Source organism: Meles meles, chromosome 17 (assembly GCF_922984935.1).
Source record: "Meles meles chromosome 17, mMelMel3.1 paternal haplotype, whole genome shotgun sequence".
In the NCBI taxonomy this organism is placed as follows: domain Eukaryota; kingdom Metazoa; phylum Chordata; class Mammalia; order Carnivora; family Mustelidae; genus Meles; species Meles meles.
Genome location: NC_060082.1, coordinates 5,708,799 through 5,729,959, shown reverse-complemented (window position 1 = coordinate 5,729,959; position 21,161 = coordinate 5,708,799). Strand labels below are relative to the sequence as shown.

Sequence of the window (21,161 nt, the reverse complement as noted above, 5' to 3'; positions counted from 1 at the left end):
GGCCCATGGTTGGGGTCCAAGGGGCGTGGGTGGGAAGCGGGCGGGCGGGCGGGCAGGCAGGCAAGGGCAACAGACAGAGTGAGCGGACCGCATCTGGGACCAGGCCTAGCGGTGGTCGGGGGGGGGGGCGCGTCTGAGGGGAGATCCACCGCCCCCTGGAGATCTCAACCGCCTGTCATCGGGACGACCGGTCACGTCTCGGGGGTCGTCCTGGGGTTGGGATTCCGAGAGGCCAAAGGCACCAAGGCGACGCTGGATCATTTCCCCCGGATCAGGACGTGGCTAGGAGGGGCCGTGGAGGCCGGGGACAGGTGTGGGGATGTTGGGGCAGGAGGGGCTGGCAGGGGCGGCGGCGCAGGCCGCGCTGGTCCTCGTGTTGCTGGGTGTGAGCGACCGGGTGAGGACGGTGGTGGTGGACCTTTGCCGTCCATCGGTGACGGTCTGCGGGCTGCCGTGGTGGTGGTGTCGATGGTCCTGGCGGCGGCGGCGACCTCGGCGGTGGCGGGGACGGGGCCAGCGTCGGAACCGTGGGCCGTGCTGTCCGTGCCGGGGTGGTGGCGGTGGAGTGGGAGGAGGAGGAGGACTTCGGTGCTGTTGGTGACGAAGCCTATGCTGCTGCACGGGTCACACGGTGGACCCGGTCGTGTTGCTGATGGCGGCGGGACGGTGAAGGAGGCAGTGCTGTGGGCGGCGGTGCGGGAGCCGGCGTGGCGATGGTGGACTAGGTCCTGCCGCCGCTGGTACTGGGGATGGGTGGTGGACAGGGTGGGGCGCGGGGTGGCCGAACGGACGATGGAGGACTGGGCGCCGTTGGCACGGATGCCCGCGGCGATACGCTGGAGCTGGACGGGGTCCAGTTGGTGACGGCGTCGGTGACGGCGTCGGTGATGGTGAAGGATTGAGTGCTGTTGGCCACGGAGCCCGTGGCGGTGTGGTGGCGGTGGGCTTGGTCCTGTAGGTGGCGGTGGTGGCGTTGGCGGCGGCCGCAGGGGTGCTGGCCCTGGTGCTGGCAGCGGTCCAGGCGCTGCCACGCTGGTGGGCTTGGTGGCTCCGCCGCCACTGCCACGGCTGCTGCTGTTGCCGAGAAGGGAAGGTTGGCGGTGCTGGAGGGGGAGCTTGGTGCCGGCGGTGGTCTTCGGGTTGGGAGCCCGGCGGAGTGGGCCTCGCTGGGGCAGCGACAGGATATAGAGCGCAGGGGGCTGGGGACGGGGGTGGGGGGGGGGAGGTGCGGGGGGGGGGCGGGGCGGCTGCCGGGGGTGCGTCCAAGAGAGTTTGTGAGGGTCCCTGTGGGGGAATGGGATGTATCAGCGCTAGGGGTGGCAAGTTCATGGCTCCTGGTTTTGCCAAGAGAGGAGAACCTTGGGGCCGTGGGTGGAGTGAGGCAGGGAGCGAGCAAGTGTGGCGAAAGGCGTGGAGGTGGGGCGAGGCGCCCGCGTGGGCGCGCTGCGGGGCGGGTGGGTGTGTGGTGGTGGGGGGGCCGTGGCGGCAGTGCCGGAAGGGCCCCGGGTGCTGAGGTCTTGAAGAGCAAAGGGGCAAGGAGAGCGTGTAGGCGGGCCCGGGGCCTTGGGGTGTGGGTTGAGTTTGGTCCCCTGGGCCAGCGAAGCGGAGAGGAAGGGAAGGGGCGTCGGGGCAGGGGCAGGGCTCCCGGGAAGGAGCCGAGCTGGCTGAGGCCAGCGGGCTCCAGCCGGGGAGAGAGGAAGCCCTTCTGTGCGCTGGGGCTGCAGGGCCAAAAGGGGACGGCGTGCTGCATGGGCCGGGAATCGAACCCGGGCCTCCCGCGTGGCAGGCGAGAATTCTACCACTGAACCACCCATGCACCGATGGCGGTGGTCAACCGACGGCTCCAAACAGCGGTCCGGGCCGGAGCCAGGGCCAGAACCGGAGCCAGGGCCAGGGCCAGGGCCAGGGCCAGGGCCAGGGCCAGGGCCAGGGCGGCGGTCAGGACCAGGGCCAGGGCCAGGGCGGGGGTCAGGACCAGGGCCAGAGCCAGTCGTGTGAGCCTCCTGTTCCGCTGGAGCAGGAGGCGGCCGCGTGGTCCAGAGAGGAGGCTGCACGCACGTCTAGAGCGCTTGGGAGCGGCGGCCGCGGCAGAGATGGGCCGAGCGAGGCACAGTCGCCCGGAGGCGGACTAGGCTCCTCCTGCCTTTTCTCCCTGGTCCAGGGCCGCCGCCAGGGCCAAGCCCGGCCAGAACCCCAACCCCACCCAGCGCGGGCGATCATCTGGGGCAGGTGCAGCTGAGCACCGCCGTTCCCTTGGGCGGCTACTCTCCGCCGGACCCACAGGCCCTTTGGCGGATGGCTTTCCCGCCCGTGCCGCGTGGGCGCGATCCCGCGGGGCTGGGGAACGGAGCTGCGGTTGAGTGTGCGCACACGTGGGGTGCCATGGGGTGGCGTGAGTGTGGGTGGGTGTGTGGGGGTGGTTGGGTGGGTGTCCGCGGGGGCTCGTGCGCGCCGCACGCGTGTCGTGTGTAGGAGATGGAGGCCCCGGAGCGCCGCGAGCGTGGCCGAGGAGCGCTGAGGGTCTGAGCTCTGGCCCGCAGCTCTCCCTGGGGGTCCAACTCCGGCCGGTGGTGGAGAGGCAGGAGCCCTCGGCCGCCTGGGGCTGCTGGCTATCTGGCGGACAGGGAGCGCGGTGAGGGAGCGCCGCTGGGGTCCTCGGGTCCAGGCCGGGGGGCCGGGCTTGGGGCGCCCAGGTGGGAGGCCTGGGGATGCAGGGCTTCCTTCCGCCCAGCGCTCGGCGGAGCACTCATGCCGGGTTGGACTCCTGGGCCAGGCCCACCGAAGGCAGGGCCGTGTGGTGGGCCCGCGAGCAGATGGCTGGGCGGCCTGGGTCCCCGGCCGGAGGCAGGCGGGTGTGGCCAGGGTAAGGCGTCCAGGGCAGCGCGGGCCACCTGAGTGGGGTGTGGCGAGAATGGAACGGGGGCCGGGCGGGAAGGGCAGGGTGCTCGTCCCCCACCGTGCTCCTGGTGGCGGAAGCGCAGGGCTCTGAGAGCGAAGCACTGTTCAGCGGGCACCCGTGGGCGGGAGAAGCGAGGGCGGAGGGCTTTCGGCACTGGCGCACGCCGCTGGTCTGCAGGGGCCGGTGGGAGGGGCAAGAACGCAGCCCTCGGCAAGCGGGCGAGGAGGGAGTTGCCCAGGCCTGCGGCTGTGGGATCAGGTGAGAGAGGCGCGCGAGAGGGTGGACGAGGGCGTGTGCGCGCCAAGCCTGTGGTCCGGAGGGTCCAGGCGTCCGAGCTCCGTCCTGGGCCCCTTGCGCCGGGGTGTAGGGCCGCAGCGGCCCGCCAGGCAAGGACAGGGCTTGCCGGAGGGCGTGGCCCAGGCCCGCGGGGTCCCGTGCCCTGGTAGGGCAGGCCAAAAGGTGGGCCTGTCAGGAGTGGGATTCGAACCCACGCCTCCAGGGGAGACTGCGACCTGAACGCAGCGCCTTAGACCGCTCGGCCATCCTGACGGCGGGGCTGGGCGCGTCGCCGCTCGCCTGGCTGGGACCCGGCGCGAAGGCTGCCGCTGGCTGGCGGCGGTGTGGCTGCGCCAGGGACGGGACGCGCACCGCCGCCGCCGCCGCCCTCGCACATCCCCCGGCGCGCGCCCAGAGGGCGGCGTCGGGCCCGCCTCTCTCGCCGCCGCCCCCAGCTCCTCCCCCTCTCCCTCCTCGGCCTCTGCCCTTCCTGGGCGCCCGTCCTCCTGGTCGCAGCCTCGCTTGTCCTGTGGGGCGGCTTCTCCCCGCGCGATCCGCGCCCGGCAGGGCAGAGGCCGTGGCGCGCTGGGAGTGTTGGGCCGGCGTCCGGGTCCGGGGTCCGTCCCGAGCCGGGCAGGGGGGCTGCTGGGACGGCGGACGACGTTGGTTTGGGGTCGGGTCCGGTGCGGCCCGCGGCGGGCGCCTGTGGAAAGCAGGGCGTCGAGGGCAGGGGTAGGCGTGGGCAGGCAGGCGGAGAGGGGTCGGGCGGCCGGACGGCCGCCGCCGTCCTCGTTAGTATAGTGGTGAGTATCCCCGCCTGTCACGCGGGAGACCGGGGTTCGATTCCCCGACGGGGAGGCGAGGCGAGACGCCCTTTCTGGGCGCCGCCGGCGCCGCCCCCGCTCCGCGCAAACGCTTGCCCCGCCAGGGCCCTTGTCCTCCTCCCTCCGGCGTGCGGCCAGAGGCCGCCAGGGCCACGACGGCCGCCCGGCCTGCTCACCGTCGACCACCGCCACCCTTTTGCCTTCCTCGGCGTCGGGGCGGCGCGCCGGCGGGCTCGCCACAGCCCAGCCAGGGCCTTCCGTCGTGCCCGGGCCACCCCGGGCTCCCCGGTTATTGGACGCCGCCCGGTCTGGGCGGGGCGGGGGCGGAGGACGGATGGAGGGGACCGGACGGGACGGGGCGGGACGCGGGGGACGGGTGGGCCGCGGCTGGGTGGGGTCCTCCGTGGGCGCGGGATGTGGCCCCACCCAGCAGCCTGTGGAGAAGGGCCGGGGCGAGCGCGTGCCGGGAGGGAGGCGGATCTCGGGGGACGGGGTTTCCCGGCCGGCAGAGGGGGCGTGGTGGGGGCGGGGGTGGTCCCCGGAGCGCCCCCCAAGGGCGGGTGGCGGGCGGGCCCGGGGAGCCGCCCAGCCGCGTGGGGCTGGCGCGGGTGGGACGCCGGGCGGCCTCTGCTGGCGCGAGCAGCTGCGCGGCGCTGTGGACCGGCGGGTCGTCGGGGCAGGGCCGCGGCGCGCTGGGCCGCCGAGGCGGTGACCAGAGCCGCGTGCAGACGCCGGGGCGAACCCTGGGCCGGCGTCTGGGGGCGGCCCGGGCTGTGCAGCGTTGGTGGTATAGTGGTGAGCATAGCTGCCTTCCAAGCAGTTGACCCGGGTTCGATTCCCGGCCAACGCAGCTGGCCAACCTTTTGCGCGTCTCCAGGGCCCCGGTGGCCAGGCCCCATGGCAGCCGGGAGCCCGGAGCGCCCCCGAGGCCGGCGCGCTGCGGTGCTGAGGCGGCCGGAGCGGGTCCGCAGGTTGAGCGCCGGTGGCAGGGGAGGAGGCGCACGGCGTTTTGAGGGCGCTGCCAGCGGGGCAGGCGGATTGGCAGGGCGGGGGGGTGGCTGGCGGTGGCCAGGCAGGGGCCCCGGAGCCCAAGCAGAGGCGAGCGGGTGGGATGGAGGCGCCGGGTCCAGGGGGTGCGGGCCAGGCGCGGCACCCGACGCTCCCTGGTGGTCTAGTGGTTAGGATTCGGCGCTCTCACCGCCGCGGCCCGGGTTCGATTCCCGGTCAGGGAAGCCTTTCTTCTTCCTCTCGGCCTACCCACCTCCGCAGCGCATCGGCACGCACCCCCTTTTAGCCCAAGCTCCATGGCTTCTCCCTGGCCCCGTGGCCAGGGCGCCCGCACCAGGCCAGCCGCCCCGTCCAGCCCGAGCCTTGCCCTGTCGCGTCGGCCAGGCCAAGCCTTTTGGCCTCGCAGGTGGGGTGGGACTTCCGCGCCTCCCCTGGACGCTCACCTGCCCCCGCGCCCCCCCTTCGCCCCTCGGACACCACCCCAGAGGCCGCGGCCGCCTCTGTCCCCGCGGAGGGGCCCCCAACAGACGCCGGGACGGACGGCCACCGCAGGGACTTGGACTCTCCCGCGGCACACCGGGGCCGCCCGTGACCAGCGACCCCTTGCTGCTTCCTGAGGTGCTAGTTGGCGGCGTGGGTGCCTTGAAGAGGAGGGGGCGGTGGGAGTGGGAGTCGGGTCACCTGCTGGAGCCCCTGGTCCCCTCCCTCGCCCCCCACCCTCGGGCCAGCCACCGCTGGGGCCAGCTTCCACAGCACCGGCCACCCCCGGGGCTGGCGGCGTCTCCCCGGCGCCGGCGGGTGTGGGTCACCTGGGTGGCGGGCTCCAGCCGGGATGGGAGCAGAGAGGCACACCGCGGCGCCCGGCACGTGGAGTGGGCAAAGCGAATCTGGGCGCGTCCGGGTAGCCCGGCCCCCGGGCAGCGGAGGTTGGCGAGCGGGGAGATGCAGAAGGCCGCCGGGGAGAAGCCAACAGCCCTGCCGCTGCGAGGCGGTAGAGGCACACCGGACGCACACACAGGGTGGGCTTGGGGCCAACCCGCCCTTCCAGTCGCGTCACCAGTCGCCTGAATCCAAGGCGAAGTGGCCAGGGTGTTCCCTGCAACACCTGTCTTCCCCTCTGGCCCCCACCGTTTCAGGCTTTCCCACTGGTGCCTTGGGGCACACCTAGCCCCATCTCCTCCGCCTCTCTCTCCAACCCGTGCTCGGGGTGTTCTCTTGTCCGGATGCTCTTCTTGGTAAAGTGCACACCCCTCTCTTTGTCAATATGTGCACCCGAGTGTGTTGTGTATTGTATTAAAAGTGTTTAATATATCTTCCTTATACTAAGCTTTCCTAGCTTTCTTTCTTTCCTCTTTTCAATATCTCCCTTTTGCAACACTTCACGTTTTTGGCCGTTTCTCTCTTTTTTTTTGTATTTTTGCATCATTCATTATTTTTGTCGCCTTGCTGGCAATAAATCAGGTTGTTCCCGGTCGGCTTTGTGATCCTGGTGGATGATCTTCAACTTTTTCATTTGTTTTATCATTTAGCCTCTCACCATGTGCAAATGTCGTCTTGTATGTCACTGACCTTGTATACTCTGAAACTATGGGCTTCTTTATTATAAGATAGTCAGAAGATATATGACGGATTTAAGAAAGCTTGTTGGCCTTGTTGACCTAGCTGTCTGCCGTAGTCCCCGAACGTCTAGCTAACTTGGCCAGTGGAATTTTATAAAAAGGTTTTGAATCAACCCAAGATTCCCAGGAGCAATTTTTGTCTTCCACATATATGTGCTTTATTGTCTAGCATAGACATGGCATGCTATTATTTTCTACTTTATTTTTTTAATCTTTTATTTATTTGACAGAGAGAGAGGTCACAAGTAGGCAGAGAGGCAGAGAGGCAGGCCTCGATCCCAGGACCCTGAGATCATGTCCTGAGCTGAAAGCAGAGGCTTAAACCACTGAGCCACCCAGGTGCCCCTTATTTTCTATTTTATGAAGATGACTTTGATCACATTTTACAAGCAGCACTGCTGAATTGTTCAATTCTAGAAGGCTAAACATATGAAGAGTACCACTATTGGTGTTTTTCTGAGCCTAAGCAGGTATAATGGATTATTTGGTTTTCTCTATCCAGGAATTTCTGGATGGCAATATCTATCTGTGGCAATGTCAGAGGGTTTGTTACAAATGCCCAGGCTGTACAAAATCCTGAAAATTTATGTTCTTAGAATTTCATAGAGCTGGGAAAATGACATTCATTACTAAAACTTTTTTTCCTGATTTAAAGTAATTTGCTTTAAAGTAGATTGGCTTCACATTTCTCATTTCAGGGTAAGAAATTATAGTTGTACTCATTATAAATTAGTAAATCTCTGGAGCGCCACGGCCCTTTGGAGACGTTTTGAATCACTATGTGAGTGAAGGGAGGAGTGTGGTGGGGGAGGGGGGAGTGTTCAAGTTTCTCTGTATCTCAGGTCTCCAAAGGCTGTTTGGCTCCCTACGGGTTGTCTAGTACTGCTTGAGAACCACACTCAGGTTGCACTTTGGAGATCACTACCATTTTTTTAAGTTATGTTTTTAAATAAACACTCAACATCTGCGTTTAAAACTCAGAACTCTGGGTTTAAAAATCGTTAAGAGGTCTTGTAAGTGGTTTTCATCGATCGTGAAAGAAGAACGTCAGACTGATTTCCCAGGCGGTTCAGATCAGCAGCAAGTCGTTTTCCCCACACTCACCCACCCCTGCTCCATTCCCTGCTGCCTCAAGCCATTATCAAGTTCCTCCGGTGGGGAATTTGGTCTTACTTGTGCGCATGTCTCAACTTTGGGAGAAAAAAGCAGCGCTTCTTGTTGGTGCTAAGAAATTGGGAAGAAAGGAAGCAAGGATCCTAGGGTCACACAACAGGGGTGGTTTAGTGTTCTGGCTTTTAGAATGACACAACTGAAACCTACTTGCAATCTCAAAGTGAGGAAATGAATCCTACAAAAGAATGCTAGGATTTGACCAATGATCTAATGATCTAAATACCTCCTGCAAGAAGAGAAATGCAGGGAAGGTCTCTGTGGCGCAATCGGTTAGCGCGTTCGGCTGTTAACCGAAAGGTTGGTGGTTCGATCCCACCCAGGGACGCCTGGAACTGTAGTCTTTCTCTTTTTTTTCAGTCCTTCTTCTTAAACATCAAACTTCTACTTCTAATCCAAAATTCTACAAATGACCCATCTAGTAAGAATCATTTCCCAGGTCTCGCATCCTACAAGATCAGGAGCTTACGATGGCCAAACTAGAGATGCTGACATTCTTTTCCCTCTAGAAGTGAAACCTTTCAGAACTGCTTTTCTGCAGAATTCCACAGCCAGTGGACCTTTGCAAATGGGCGCTGCTAACACAGAAATCAGTTAAGGGTCGTTCCCATTTAGTTAATTCTTGCAGCAGATGCTAAACACCTGGAGAAACTCAATGATCTCTGACCAAGTTTAAAGGGGATTAAAGTTTAAAGGATTTCGTGCATTCATGTGCTCTAATTTCTTCTGCTACTCACTTACAGTTGAACACTGCTCTTATACATAGGACTGCAGTGAAGGGCCTAGAAATAATCTTTTAAGGGCTTTACCTGTGGCTCCAACTCTGGTCGTTTCATATTACACTCATTTTGTGTGTGTGTGTGTGATCTTGTCAACTTTTAAATTTGTGTCTCCAGTATTTCTCTGAGTTCTTAATCTTTCCATGCATCCACCAGCCTGCTTCACATGACCTCTTGCCTTCCCAGTCATCCTCCCAAACGGAATTCAACTTCTCCCCAGTCCCCTAAGCAGGAGTCTTCTCCAGTGTTCCCTCTCTTAGTGAATGGCAGGACCATCACTTTTAGGGCAACAAGCCAGCCAGCAAGGCAACTTCCTTGAAATTTCTTTCCCTCACCCAGCAAATCCAACAGTCATCAAGTTCTTCCCATTCCCGTTATCCTACTGCCAGTTTCTGTGGGGAGTGGGCCCAGGTCAGCTTGAAAACTCCTGGTATAGCATGAAGAACATGTTGCCAGAGCTCTGGTCTCTGTTCCCCGGCCAGGAACTCCAGTAAGCTGGACTTTTCATCCTCTGGGATGTCCTTCTTAGCTCAGGAGTCTGGACAGGAAGACCACAGATAGAAAACTCTGTTTGCTAAATCAAACTTTCTTCCTGAAGGCTTTTAGAAAAACAAAATCCTGGCTTGTCCCTAGTCTCTGAACATGTACCTGTTATCCATCTTATTTATGCACACATGCATTCATTCATCAAACAGATATTGACAATAGTTATGTGCCAGGTCTGTGCAAGGAGCTGCAGATACGGTGATGAGCAAGAAAACAGGTCCAGTTATCATACCTACTCAGACCGCAAGCAACTTCCTGTAATTCCTGAAAACGTGAACAGGGTAGCCCAGCTGTTCTCTCCGGGGGACTTCCCAGTACAAATGGCACCCCATGGTCCTTAAATCTTCTGTCTGCCAAAGCTACAAGGCTATGGAGGCTACAAGGCTATGCTGTGCACTTGCCCCATATTGGCTGAAGGAAACTGGCATCTGTAATCATCCAGATCTGTTGTGTTACCAGGTTTTCAGGCTCAGGATCACAGTGCAGGGTCTTTGGCTGCATAGAGTTGAGCTGCCTGAAGTGCTGGACCTGGGTCCTGGTACTTAGCTTAGGGTATACCCTGGTGTTTGGCTACAAATTACTCGATAGGAACTGCCAGCCCATGGACTCTGCCTAATCTTTTTAGTGTAATGAGTTAGACTTTCTGCTGTTAGGCGAACACGTGGTGTTTTACAGTGCTCCCAGAGACTGCTACCCTCTGAGCCACAAAAATCCTTCCTTTGCTCCCAGAACTCCATGTTCTCCATCTCCTCATAAGCTACTTATCTCCTTTCTGAATTGTTCCTGGTATACATGAGGCTCCTTGGGCAGTTCCTTTTTTCTCTCTCTCTCTTTTTTTAATCTTAAGTAGGTTCTAGGTCCAGCGTGGAGCCCAATGACTCAGAGCATGAGCTCGCGACCCTGAGATCATGACCTGAGCCAAAATCACGATTCAGACACTTCAACCAACTGAGCTTGTGCAGTTTCTTCTTGGTCAAAAGACTTCTGTGCTTGCTTTGGCAGCAAGCACACATACTAAAACTGGTCAAAAGGCTTTGAGTAAAGGAATAAGTTATCTGGCCCCCACATCTCTAATATGCAACGTTGGGACAGGTATGGGTCACATGCTGTTGACACTTCCGTTCAGAAGGGGGAAGTTGAAGGCACATGGCAGTCACTGGTCATGTCAGTGACATCCAGTGAGGCGCGTGTTGCCAGTTCCTTGATGAAGCCCCATTACTACTTACTGGGAATGATTCTCTGTGGCTCTCACTTCTACCTTCTGGATTGGCCTTACTTTTTCATAAGAATAGTCAGTGTTTGCAGCTGATCATTTTCTCAGCCTGCTTCCTGACCATAGGAGTTTGGAACTCCAAGGCCTTCTTTCAATTTTGTACTGTCTCTGTCCCTTTCAGTCCAAGCTAAGGTACTTCCTTTAAAAGCTTAAAGAGTTTTTTATAAATATATCAATGTATATTCCACTTATTAGCAAAAGCCACACTCACAAATCTCTTAGAAATCAGCCCTTTTCTATATTGGGCCCCTGGTAAGGTTGCTGTGTGTGAATGTCCTTAAGATCGTTAAAAAGCCTCCTTAACAGGAAGGTCTCTGAGACATGCCCTTAAGATTGATAGAATGCCTCCTTTGTGGACCCAGATGTCCATTGACAGATGAATGGATAAAGAAGATAAACACACACACACTCACACACACACACACACACACACACACACACACACACACACTCTCTCACAGAAGAATATTACTCAGCCATCAAAAAAAGAAACCTTACCATTTGCAATGACATGGATGGAGCTAGAGGGTATTATGCTAAGTGAAATAAATCAGAGAAAGACAGATATATGATTTCATTCATATGTGGAATTTAAGAAACAAAACAGATGAACATAGGGGAAATAGGGGAAAGGAGGGGAAAATAAGACAAAAGCAGAGAGGGAGACAAACCGCAAAAGACTTTTAACTCTAGGAAACAAACTGAGGGTTGCTGGAAGGGAGGAGGTTGGGAGGATGGGATAATTGGGTGATGGGCATTAAGGAGGGCATGGGATGGAATGAGCACTGGGTGTTCTATGCAGCTGATGAATCACTAAACTCTACCTCTGAAATCAATAATACACTATATGGTAAATTAATTGATTTTAAAGAAAATGAAATGAAATGAATGCCTCCTTTCTGTCTGAAAGAGTCTAGGAGGCACTACTTCAGTCTTCTTGAGGTCTTAACAGAGAGTTCTATAGATACAGCTCTCACCTGGAACCATGTTTTCTTGACAGTGCCTGGGTTTGACCTGTTCGGCCTACCCTTTCTTTCTGAAGCATATCCTGGAGGGAAACTGTCCCCAGCCTTTACATCTCCTCCAAATTCCAACTGAAAACTGAGTAATTAGTCCTTTAGCTCAACTCTATTTTCTCGTGTTTTGTTATAGGCAGTGCAGGGGAGGGAAATTCTTTTCCCTTAAACCCTCTTGGTTCTTTGGCTGGGGACATATAAGCTCAAGACTGACAAAGGATAGGTCACAAGAGAAAAACAGTTTATCAAAGCATGTAGCTTACATCACACAGGAGAAACCTCATGATGAGTAACTCAAAGGGGTGGTTAGAACTTCGGCTTATGTAGCATCTTAACAAAAGAAAAATAAATGTGTACAGAAATGGCAAGAAAAAGGAAAGGGGTTTTCCTTTTCGAGGGCAGCAAACTATGGGATGGTTAATATATGAGGGAACTAATAGAGCAAGGTTTGCTCGTGCAGGTTCCTCTTGGAACTAACTTTATGTCTCCTCCTCCTCCCCCTCCTTTTCCTTCCCTTCCTCCTCCTCCTCCCCTTTCTCCTCCTCCTTCTCCTCCTCTTCCTCCTTTTTCTTTAAGATTTTCTTAAGTTTATTTAAGCAATCTCTACGTTCAACATGAGATTCGAACTCACAACCCCAGCATCAAGTCATGTGATCTGCCAACTGAGCCAGCCAGTTGCCCCACTTTACATCTTCTTCATGAATATAAAACCTTCCCAGGAGGGGGGATTTATGGTAATCTTCAATTTTCAGAAGTTTCTTCTTTTAGTCAGATAAGGGAACTCTGGGAAAGTTATCTTTCTGCATCCGTTGATGTTCATTTGTCTCAGTTTAAAATAATCCTTTAAAAAAATCATTATGCCAACGTGGCATATTTTCGGGTAGCATATTCTGGTCCCCTACAGCAGCTAAAGAAATCCAAACAGCTCTTCAGTCCTGTCTGTGGAAAATCACCTAGCTAATCCCTGGATTCACTAGGTGCATTTTCTATTCTTCACGCTACTGCAGGAAACAGTGCTGAGGTACTTTCTGATACTACAAAACAAGGGTGCCTCTTCCCATTGGTTTCCAATTATATACTCCTCATTTCACCTCAAGCCATCACGGTCAGTCTTCTTGAGGCCCGTCAGGTTCCCTACGTGGCCAGTGCTCCAACCAGTGCCACCTGTTTTAGCTATTGTTAGGGTAGCGTTCCTTTTCCAGGCACCAAATTCCATTCTGATGACCCAGTGCTGCGTATAAAAACAACACTAAATGCGGAGGCAGAAAACAGTGTCAACGGTGTTACGCTGGGGACTCTATCAGTCAGGCTTCAGGTGTAGTTCCCACCAGCCATTCATGTTACACAAACAGAACGTCATGTTACACAAAATCTCTGAGAGACTAGAAAAAGGGGAGTATGTCCCATCTCATTCTAGGCAACCAGTAGAGCCTGGTGAAAAGCCACTCAAACACCTGAGAAAGAGAAAAATACGGGTATGGTTGTTACCTTGGGGGAACGAGGGGAATCATTTGATGAGAATAGAGAGCATTGCAAAGGCACTGCCCTTATTATATAATAGTGTTCTGTATTATGTTCTGCATTAGGGTCTATAAACATTTGGGCTCTTTTTAATTTTTTGTTTTATTTTAAGATTTTATTTATTTGTAAGAGAGAGAGAGAGAGCACAAGTAGCAGAGGCAGAGAGAGAGAGAGAAGCAGTCTCCCTACTGAGCAGGGAGCCCAATGTGGGGCTCGATCACAGGACCCTGGGATCATGACCTGAGCCAAGGGCAGGGGCTCAACTGACTAAGCCACCCAGGCGTCCCTTGGGCTCTTTTTTAAACACTCATTTTTACTTGTGTTACCTATAGGTACTAGATTTCATTTCATTTAAGTTTAGTGGATCAAGAGAGTTGATGGGGATAAGTACAGTGATTTCCTCACTTTTCATTGCTGACTGCTAATGTGTATATTTAAATACTGTAGAAGAGAAAATGAAAATTAAAAATCTAAAATGTACAATTATGACTATAGTGAATTGAATTGTATTCCCCAAAAAGTTATGTTCAATTCCAAATAGCCAGTACCTATGAATGGGATCTTATTTGGAAATAGGATCTTTATAGATGCAATTAAGTTAAAATGATGTCATATTTTATTAGAGTGAACCCTAATCCAATGACTACTGTCTTTATAAGAAAAGGAGAGGATATAGAGACACAGGGAGGAAGGCCTTGTGAAGGCAGAGGCAGGGATTGGAATGTTACTGCTATGAGCCAAGGAAGGCCAGAGGTTGCAGGGAAGTCAGGAAGAGGCAAAGAAGGATCCTCCCCTATGGGTTTCAAGGAGAATGTCACCCTGCAGCACCTTGGTTTTGAACTTCTGGCCTCTAGGTCTGTGAACGGATACATTTCTGTTGAGTTAAGCCTGTGGTACTCAGTTACGGCAGCCCTAGCAAACTCATACAATTGATGATGTTTTAGAATATAAGTGAGGTTCAGTGAGGTGAGGTCTGGAGCCAATGACCAAGAAAGAATTGAGATGTCTTTAGTGCAAAATGGTGGTTTATTAAAGCACGGGGACAGGGCCCATAGGCAGAAAGAGCCGCTGCCCCGCGGCTGTGAGGAATGGTCCATTATACGCTTGCAGGTTGGGAGGGAGTCAGGGATGGCATAAGCCTCTAAGGAATATTGGAAACAAGGTTTCCAGGACCTTGAGGGGCTAGCTGTTGTTGGGAAAAGGTCATTTGTTATTGTCTAATAAAACCTTAGTCATGAGACCTTTCAGATGTGTATCGGTGGGCCATATGCTTGGGGATGATTACCAGCACAGTATCTTGGAGGATTTAGAGATAAAGGAAGTTTCCAAAGGAATTTTTACATGTTCAAGTAGATTTACAGGATCCTGGTTGGGGGTAGGGGTGGGGTCAGGCTAGGATTGCCTTTTGCCCTTAGCAAAGTGTTAAGGTGGAGACAGTTGAGTCCCCAGAGGAAGGTCACGCTGCCTGTTTCAAGGACTTGTCAGTGGGCTCTAGACATAAGGAAATTTTAAAACTTTTCTTCTGCCTCTTTCCCACCTCACAATTACGATCATATTAAAGCTCGTTTGAAGTGTGAGGAGGGGAAGAGAGGAGCTCTGGGGGGAAGTGGCAGTGTGTTAATTTCTTCATACTTCAGCTTGAGAAGTGTCAAAGAAGAACCAGAGCTGAACCATGGTCAAAGCAGCAACAGCAGATTGTGTTCAGGAGCTAGTGCAGCAAAGGGAAAGAGAACCTCAGGATAGAGCTAGGCTCGATTCCAACAAGTGGGGACTTAGAGCCAAAGATGAGAGTGGGTGTCAGTACACATGGAATTACTAAGAGAAAATATCAGCTAAGGGGGCATTCTGGCTAAACTGACCTCAATGAATTCTTGCTCAAGGTTGGCCAGTGTGATCAGATATCAAGAGTGGGAGGTTTTCTCTAAATGGACTTTGCAGGGTTATTGCTAAAAACTGGGCCATGCAGCCTTGACAAAGATAAAGGCTGAAGTCCAAGGTCAAAGCTGAGTTGAGAAGAGGACTTAGAGGAACCTGACTCTGGTTCAATCAAGCGAAGAGTCTTTGTCTGAAGTCAACACAGACCGTCAAAAAAAAATAGAATTAAAGATCCATATGGTATCATAACTGCATACATAAACAACAGATGAGATAAAGAGATGCTGAATGTTTGAACTTAGAAAACACAATAAAGAAAACATAGATCACAGAGTAAAATATATTTAAATAATATAAAAGTTATCTTACACTGAAATGAACAAATTTAAATGTCTGTAACACCAATAAATATATAATGGGATTATATCACCTACTAAGGAAAACAAATCAAGGGAATCTGGTCCCCAGGTCAAAACCGGTGGCAGTCGAGCTTTCTGATCATGTGGCCCTCAATTCTTGGGCCACAAATGTGAGTCTGAATGAGGTCAGGAACCCTCTTTGCTCTACAGAAGATGAAGTAGAGGAATATTTTATTTAATATGTGACCTTAGTTCAGTGTGCTCTAAGTTACTTCCCTAGATTCTGATTCAAGAGCCAATGATATGTAGAATCATGAACAGTTTAGAATTCGTTTATCCAGAAAGTCAAAGCCAATGACCGTTCCTATGGTTTCCTTACCACACTCTTTCTCTGGCACGAGTTTGGCTCTATTTCTGGCCTCCCAGCTCCCCTTTGGTTATTCCCTTTATCTGAGTCTGGTTGTTAATTCTCATGAATGTATGACCCACCAATAACTTCTCAGTTAATTCTTTTTCTGCTTAATTTGCTAAGTTTATTTATGCTATTTGTACCCAAGACTACTAAAATTAAAACATCAGTAACAGAAATACATGGGTTTCTGAAATGGTGAAAGGGCTCTGCTGGGGTAGAAGGCAGGCAAGATATTGTGAATATTCTAGGAAGAGACTAACTCAGTGTCTGCTGTATAGCAGTTAATTGTCATCTGTTGTCATCTGGGAATCTGCATGCCTCATGACTTAGGACTTGGTCACAGATGTGAGAAATTTAGACTCAGAAAGTCTAAATTAAAAGAGAATGGTGTAATCAATCCCCTACATTTTCAATTTATGGCACAGCTTAAAATGAAGAGACTTCGGTGACCTCCAAAAGGGATATACGAAATTTTTCGCCTTGTCTCTTTTTCAGCAATTTATTATATAACATAAAACAACCTGCCCATTTTTAAAATATACAATATGATATTTTGACATATGTACGCACTAGTGAAGCTATCATTATAATCAAAATAATGAATATATCTATTGCCCCTGGAAGTTTCCTTTTAGCCCTCGATGATAACATCTCCTTTCTGCCCCTCACTAAGTCATGCCCCCACTGACCTGTGCCTCTCAAGCAAATACTGATCTGTTTATCGTCACTGTAGATTAGTTGGCATTTCCTAGAGTTTTACGTAAATGGAGTCATATAGGAAATCCTCTCTTTTGTTTGCTATCATGAGTCTTATTATTTTAGTCATTCTAGTACATGTGTGTGTTATATCCATATCCACTAGGATTGCTATCATTTTAACAACAACAACAACAATAGAAAATAAAAAGTGTTGGGCACCTGGGAGGCTCAGTTGGTTAAGCGACCGTCTTCGGGTCAGATCATGATCCAGGAGTCCCAGGACAGCTTCCTGCTCAGCCGAGAGTCTGCTTCTCCCTCTGACCCTCCCCCCTCTTGTGCTCTCTCACTCTCTCTCTCAAATAAATAACATCTTTAAAAAAGAAAAGAAAAATTGTTGGCAGGAAGGAGAGATTAGAACCACCAAACATTCCTGGTGAAAACGTAAATGACCCAGTGATTTCACTACAAAATAATTAACTCCCGATTCTCAAAAGTAGTCCTTGCACAGAACGTTCATAGCTGCACTACTCACAGCAGCCAGAAGGTGGAGACAACCCGAATGTCCATCCCTGGAGGGACGTGTGAGCATGTGGTGTATACAGACGGTGAAATATTATTCAGCCATAAAAAGGAATAGAGTACTCATCCACGCCACAGCCTGAGTGAAAGCAGCTAGGGGCAAATCACATACTGTGTGATTCCATGCATGCAAAACATCTAGGAGAGCTATGTCCCTGGGAACAGAAAGCAAGCTGGTGGCCCCCCGAAGCCAGGAGGGGCACGTATTGAGAAATAATTGCTCACGGGGGATGAATGTGGGCTTTACTCCGGGATGACGGATGAATGTATTTTGGAACTGGATAGTGAAGGTAGTCACACAACCGTAAGAATGTACTAAATAACGCTGAATTTTTCACATTAAAACGGGTAAACTTATGTTCTATGCATTATGATTAAAAAACAACCCAGCAAGGTCCCTGAAGTCTGCTGGTCAGCAGATTTGTTCATAAATCAATATATTGGTGGTTCAAGCCCTCCAGGGGAGGTGTGTTGCTCACCTCTCCCCTGGCCCTGTTGCTTCTCTGCCAGAAGGGACTTTCTCTTTCCTAACTCATCCCTGTTATGTGGCCACAAGAAAGCACTTTGCACCATACCCAGACGGGGAAGATCTCTGAAGAAGCGGTGATCCTAAACTGAAGCCTAACCAAGGCAGTTTTCCCTTCTGTGTGGTTAGACACGGAGTCCCCTTTTGATGGTTAATTTTATGGGTCAACTTGACTGGGCCAAGGGATGCTCAGATATATGCTCAAACATTATTTGGAGGTGCTTCTGCAAGGATGTTTTTGGATGGGGTTAACATTTCCGTCAGTAGAGTGCCTGGGTGGCTCAGTCCTTAAGCATCTGCCCTCAGCTCAGGTCATGACCTTGGGGTCCTGGGATTGAGCCCCACATTGGGCTCCCTGCTCAGCAGGAGGCCTGCTTCTCCCTCTCCCTCTCCTCCTGCTTGTGTTCCCTCTCTCGCTGTGTCTCTCTCTGTCAGATAAATAAAATCTTTAAAAAACACACAGATTTAAATTAGTAGACTGAACAAAGCATATTGCCCTCCCTAATGGGGGGGGGAGCCCCAGCCAATCAGACAGAGACCTGAACAGAATAAAAACGCTGCCTGTCCTCCCTCTAGTAAGAGAGACCTCCTCCTGCTTGACTGCCCTTGAACTGGGGCATCGGGTTTTTCCTGCTTTCAGGCTTGGACTGAAACATCCGCTTTTCCAGGGTCTCAAACCTGCTGGCCTTTGGACGTGAGCTGCACCAGCAGTTCCCCTGGTTCTCAGGCCTTCCGACACCAGCTGGAACTAAACCGTCCTCTCTCCTGGGTCTCCAGCCTGCCAGCTCACTCAGCGGGTCTTGGGACTCCATAATCAGGAGACCCTCTGAGGCAGCTGCAGATGTGGATCTCCTCTGGAGAAGGCTGATACCCCTTTCCCGCAGGGCCCTTCTTCTCCCTCCTCTCATGAACTCCTGGCAGAAAATCTGAGGGTTCCTCAAATGACAGGACACGGAAATAGCTTTCTAATTTCTTCTTTTAATTGGAAACATGCTACTGAATGCAATTTGGAGGAGAAAAACGCACATCCGCCGGCTCAGTGCCTTCAAAGCCCACGGAAGCTGCTTGAGCTGCTGAGGGGAAAACACTCCCCAGGGAACCTGGCGGTGTCCTTCCTAGACGGAGAGCGACAGAAGTGCAGACAGGACTGGATGCGTAATGGGTATGATGGGTAGTAAAGGTTCTGAGTTTATTTCCAAGGGTTCTGGGATTCATCAGCCTGGGGAAGGGCTCCTGGGTTGGGGGAATGGAGAGACAACTCGGTTTGGGAGAGTGTGACCTTAGATCCAGGTGGGGTGAGGAGCCGACGGCCTGGAAACTCAGAGAGTGGCTGGGCCGAATATTTGCAGTCGTGGGGAATAGAACAAAGGGAGGGTCACACACCCTATGTCTAAATATTTTAAATTTATCAAGTAAGCTAATAAACTGTAAAATATAATAAGATCTTCCCACCTACCTTGACACAAAGACCTTCTTAAGGACCCATGAGGTCAGGTTTGCACGCAGAATTGTGGGACGCCTCAGAGCTCTGTGTCTGAGCACACGGAGGCTCAGGGCGGACCCTCTGCTCTCAATTCTAACTCCTTCCTGCAGGGCGGGGGGGCTAGTGCGGATGTGTGGGCACCTCACCTCCCACTACCAGGAGCTGGTCAGACCCCTGCAAACAGCCTTCCTTCGGCCACCTGTTGATCCCCACCGGCACACCTTGGAGGCCTAGTTCAGCTGGGAACACTGATGGGCAGAGAGCCCTAACCGAACTTCAGGCACCCGTGCAGGCCCTACCAGGCCCCAAATAACAGAGTCGGGCCTGGAAGAGGGGGCAGCTCCAGGCGGGCCTGTCCCGTTGGCCAGGGATATCCCTCCTTCTGCATCGGGGAGGCCCATAGTGGGAGGAGATGAGGAATAAGATCCTTTCGTGGGAGGCGAGGGACCCAAAGAGAGACATGTCTTCCTCCCCCAACCACGAGGAAACTACAGAAGTGGGAGAGGCCCAAACATTTTAGGAATGAAGGGGGCAAAAAAGAAAGAAACACGAGAAACGCTTGTGGTCTGAGGGAGTCAGTGACGAAAATGTAGGAAAATTGTTCTCTTCCCTGGCTTGACTTGTGACCATCTTTGTTGCGACCTTTCTGCCACCAAAGTCCCCTTCCACCCCCTGACCCATGTGGCAGTCACTGCCTCCAGCAGCACACACCCGCTTCACGACCTTCCCCAGCCGTTTCCAGAGGCTCTGACAGGTGCAGCATCATTCTGAGGATCGTATTCCAGGAGATGCTGCCTAACCCAGTTCCACACCTGTCCCTGGTGGTCTAGTGGTTAGGATTCGGCGCTTTCACCGCCGCGGCCCGGGTTCGATTCCCGGTCAGGGAAGCAAGCTTTCCTTTTTTTTCCTTTTTTTTTTTCTTTTCCTTTTTCTTTGTTTTCTTTTCCCTTCTCACCACCACCAACATTCTATTGTTGCTGGAGCCTGGCTGCAATCCAGGCGGGTCGCACTCGGTCTCCCAGGTCAGTCAGTGCCTGCGTGGCTCCTGAGGCTTGCCCACCAAGGCCAAGTCCCAGGATCCCCACATGAAGACGGTGGTGGCGCAGTCCGCGTGCCTCTCAAGCTTTCCCCAGGTGATCCGGAAATCAGTTTTGAGAACCTCAGAAGGAAGTCACTGCAGAGCCAAAGACTGGGGTCATATAATTGGCTATTTTAATAGGGTCAGTCCTCATCTGTTTATGATAATTCTGGTCTTACAGGTAAAGTGAACTAATTACCATCTAAAATTACATTCTTGTTTTTACAAATGACCAAACGGCAGGGGATCTGGTCAAATTACCTGGGCGGTCTGTATCACTGGAATGTAACTTAGGCTTTCAGTGAATGGGGGAAACATTCCATCCGTTTCCTATGCCAATCCAGCCTTACTGAATAGACGCAAGAATCATGTGATATAACTCACACTTGTTTCATGTAGAAATTTTCGCATTGGGGGAAAAAAAAAACCCCGTAATTTCCAATAGAGGGAGGCAGAGGCAAGTTTGAGTCCGCGTAGAGGAATTTCTCATTCTTCACAGGTACTTTGTTCCCTCAACACTGATATACCTCAGAACCAGATGATGAGTAGAATGCGCGGAACCGAGCCTGGGTGAAAATGGAGTCGCTCGGAGTAACAGTAGGACGCGGGTGATGATCAGAAAGAAAAGATGCTTCCCTGACTGAGAATCGAACCCAAGTCGGGGTAAAAGCACCAGATCCTAACCACTAGACCACCAGGGAGAGAGCAGTGGGCACCGGCGGGCAGGACCTTCTGACGCCACATCTTGGGACTGATTCAAACATACATTAGTAATGGGGGGGAGGGAATGTTTAAAAAATGTCCTCAAAATTTTTAAATAATTTTTGATGGTGTGTTCTGTAACTGGAGTCCAGAGGAACAACGGAGGCTGCGTAGGGACAGAGAAGATGTCGGCAATATCCTTGTTCACCCTCCTCGTGGCCCGTTTGTGCGTAGCATTTGCTATCTTGGACGAACACAGAATCCCGGACGGACCCACCACGCAGTGGGCGTTCAGAGACTTAAGGTGAGTCTAGGTCTACAGTAAGCCCCTTGGCTCTGCGACGGAACAAACTGACCCTCCAGCCCAGAGGCCGCGCTTTCCATTCCAAGCAGAATTTCCTTCAAACAGAGAAAGAAGACAATGGTGCCCTAAGAAAAACCAAGGACCCAGAAATCCTGTCATATCCTGTCTTACGTTATTGCCGGTATTAGCCACCACTTATGGTGGAAACAATGA

General features: G+C 53.1%; 1 protein-coding gene and 7 non-coding genes across 8 annotated transcripts; 5 read left to right on the top strand and 3 right to left on the bottom strand.

Annotated features, from left to right (window-relative positions):
• Nucleotides 1-257: 257 nt before the first annotated feature.
• Nucleotides 258-16,843, bottom strand: LOC123928259 (nascent polypeptide-associated complex subunit alpha, muscle-specific form-like). The gene is made up of 9 exons (XM_045983339.1): nucleotides 16,809-16,843; nucleotides 5,817-5,988; nucleotides 5,342-5,628; nucleotides 3,661-5,017; nucleotides 3,387-3,523; nucleotides 2,780-3,338; nucleotides 2,204-2,613; nucleotides 1,345-1,516; nucleotides 258-1,199 (listed from the first exon to the last, which is right to left on the bottom strand). The coding sequence occupies exons 1-9, from the start codon at nucleotides 16,841-16,843 to the stop codon at nucleotides 258-260; spliced, it is 4,071 nt and encodes a 1,356-aa protein (XP_045839295.1).
• Nucleotides 1,746-1,816, bottom strand: TRNAG-GCC. The gene has a single exon. It is a non-coding gene; the product is annotated as a tRNA-Gly (tRNA).
• On the bottom strand, nucleotides 3,366-3,448 carry TRNAL-CAG. Its single transcript has one exon. It is a non-coding gene; the product is annotated as a tRNA-Leu (tRNA).
• TRNAD-GUC lies at nucleotides 3,962-4,033 on the top strand. Its single transcript has one exon. It is a non-coding gene; the product is annotated as a tRNA-Asp (tRNA).
• On the top strand, nucleotides 4,778-4,849 carry TRNAG-UCC. The gene has a single exon. It is a non-coding gene; the product is annotated as a tRNA-Gly (tRNA).
• On the top strand, nucleotides 5,160-5,231 carry TRNAE-CUC. Its single transcript has one exon. It is a non-coding gene; the product is annotated as a tRNA-Glu (tRNA).
• TRNAN-GUU lies at nucleotides 8,051-8,124 on the top strand. Its single transcript has one exon. It is a non-coding gene; the product is annotated as a tRNA-Asn (tRNA).
• A 2,836-nt stretch (nucleotides 16,844-19,679) lies between the features above and the next one.
• On the top strand, nucleotides 19,680-19,751 carry TRNAE-UUC. Its single transcript has one exon. It is a non-coding gene; the product is annotated as a tRNA-Glu (tRNA).
• Nucleotides 19,752-21,161: the final 1,410 nt, after the last annotated feature.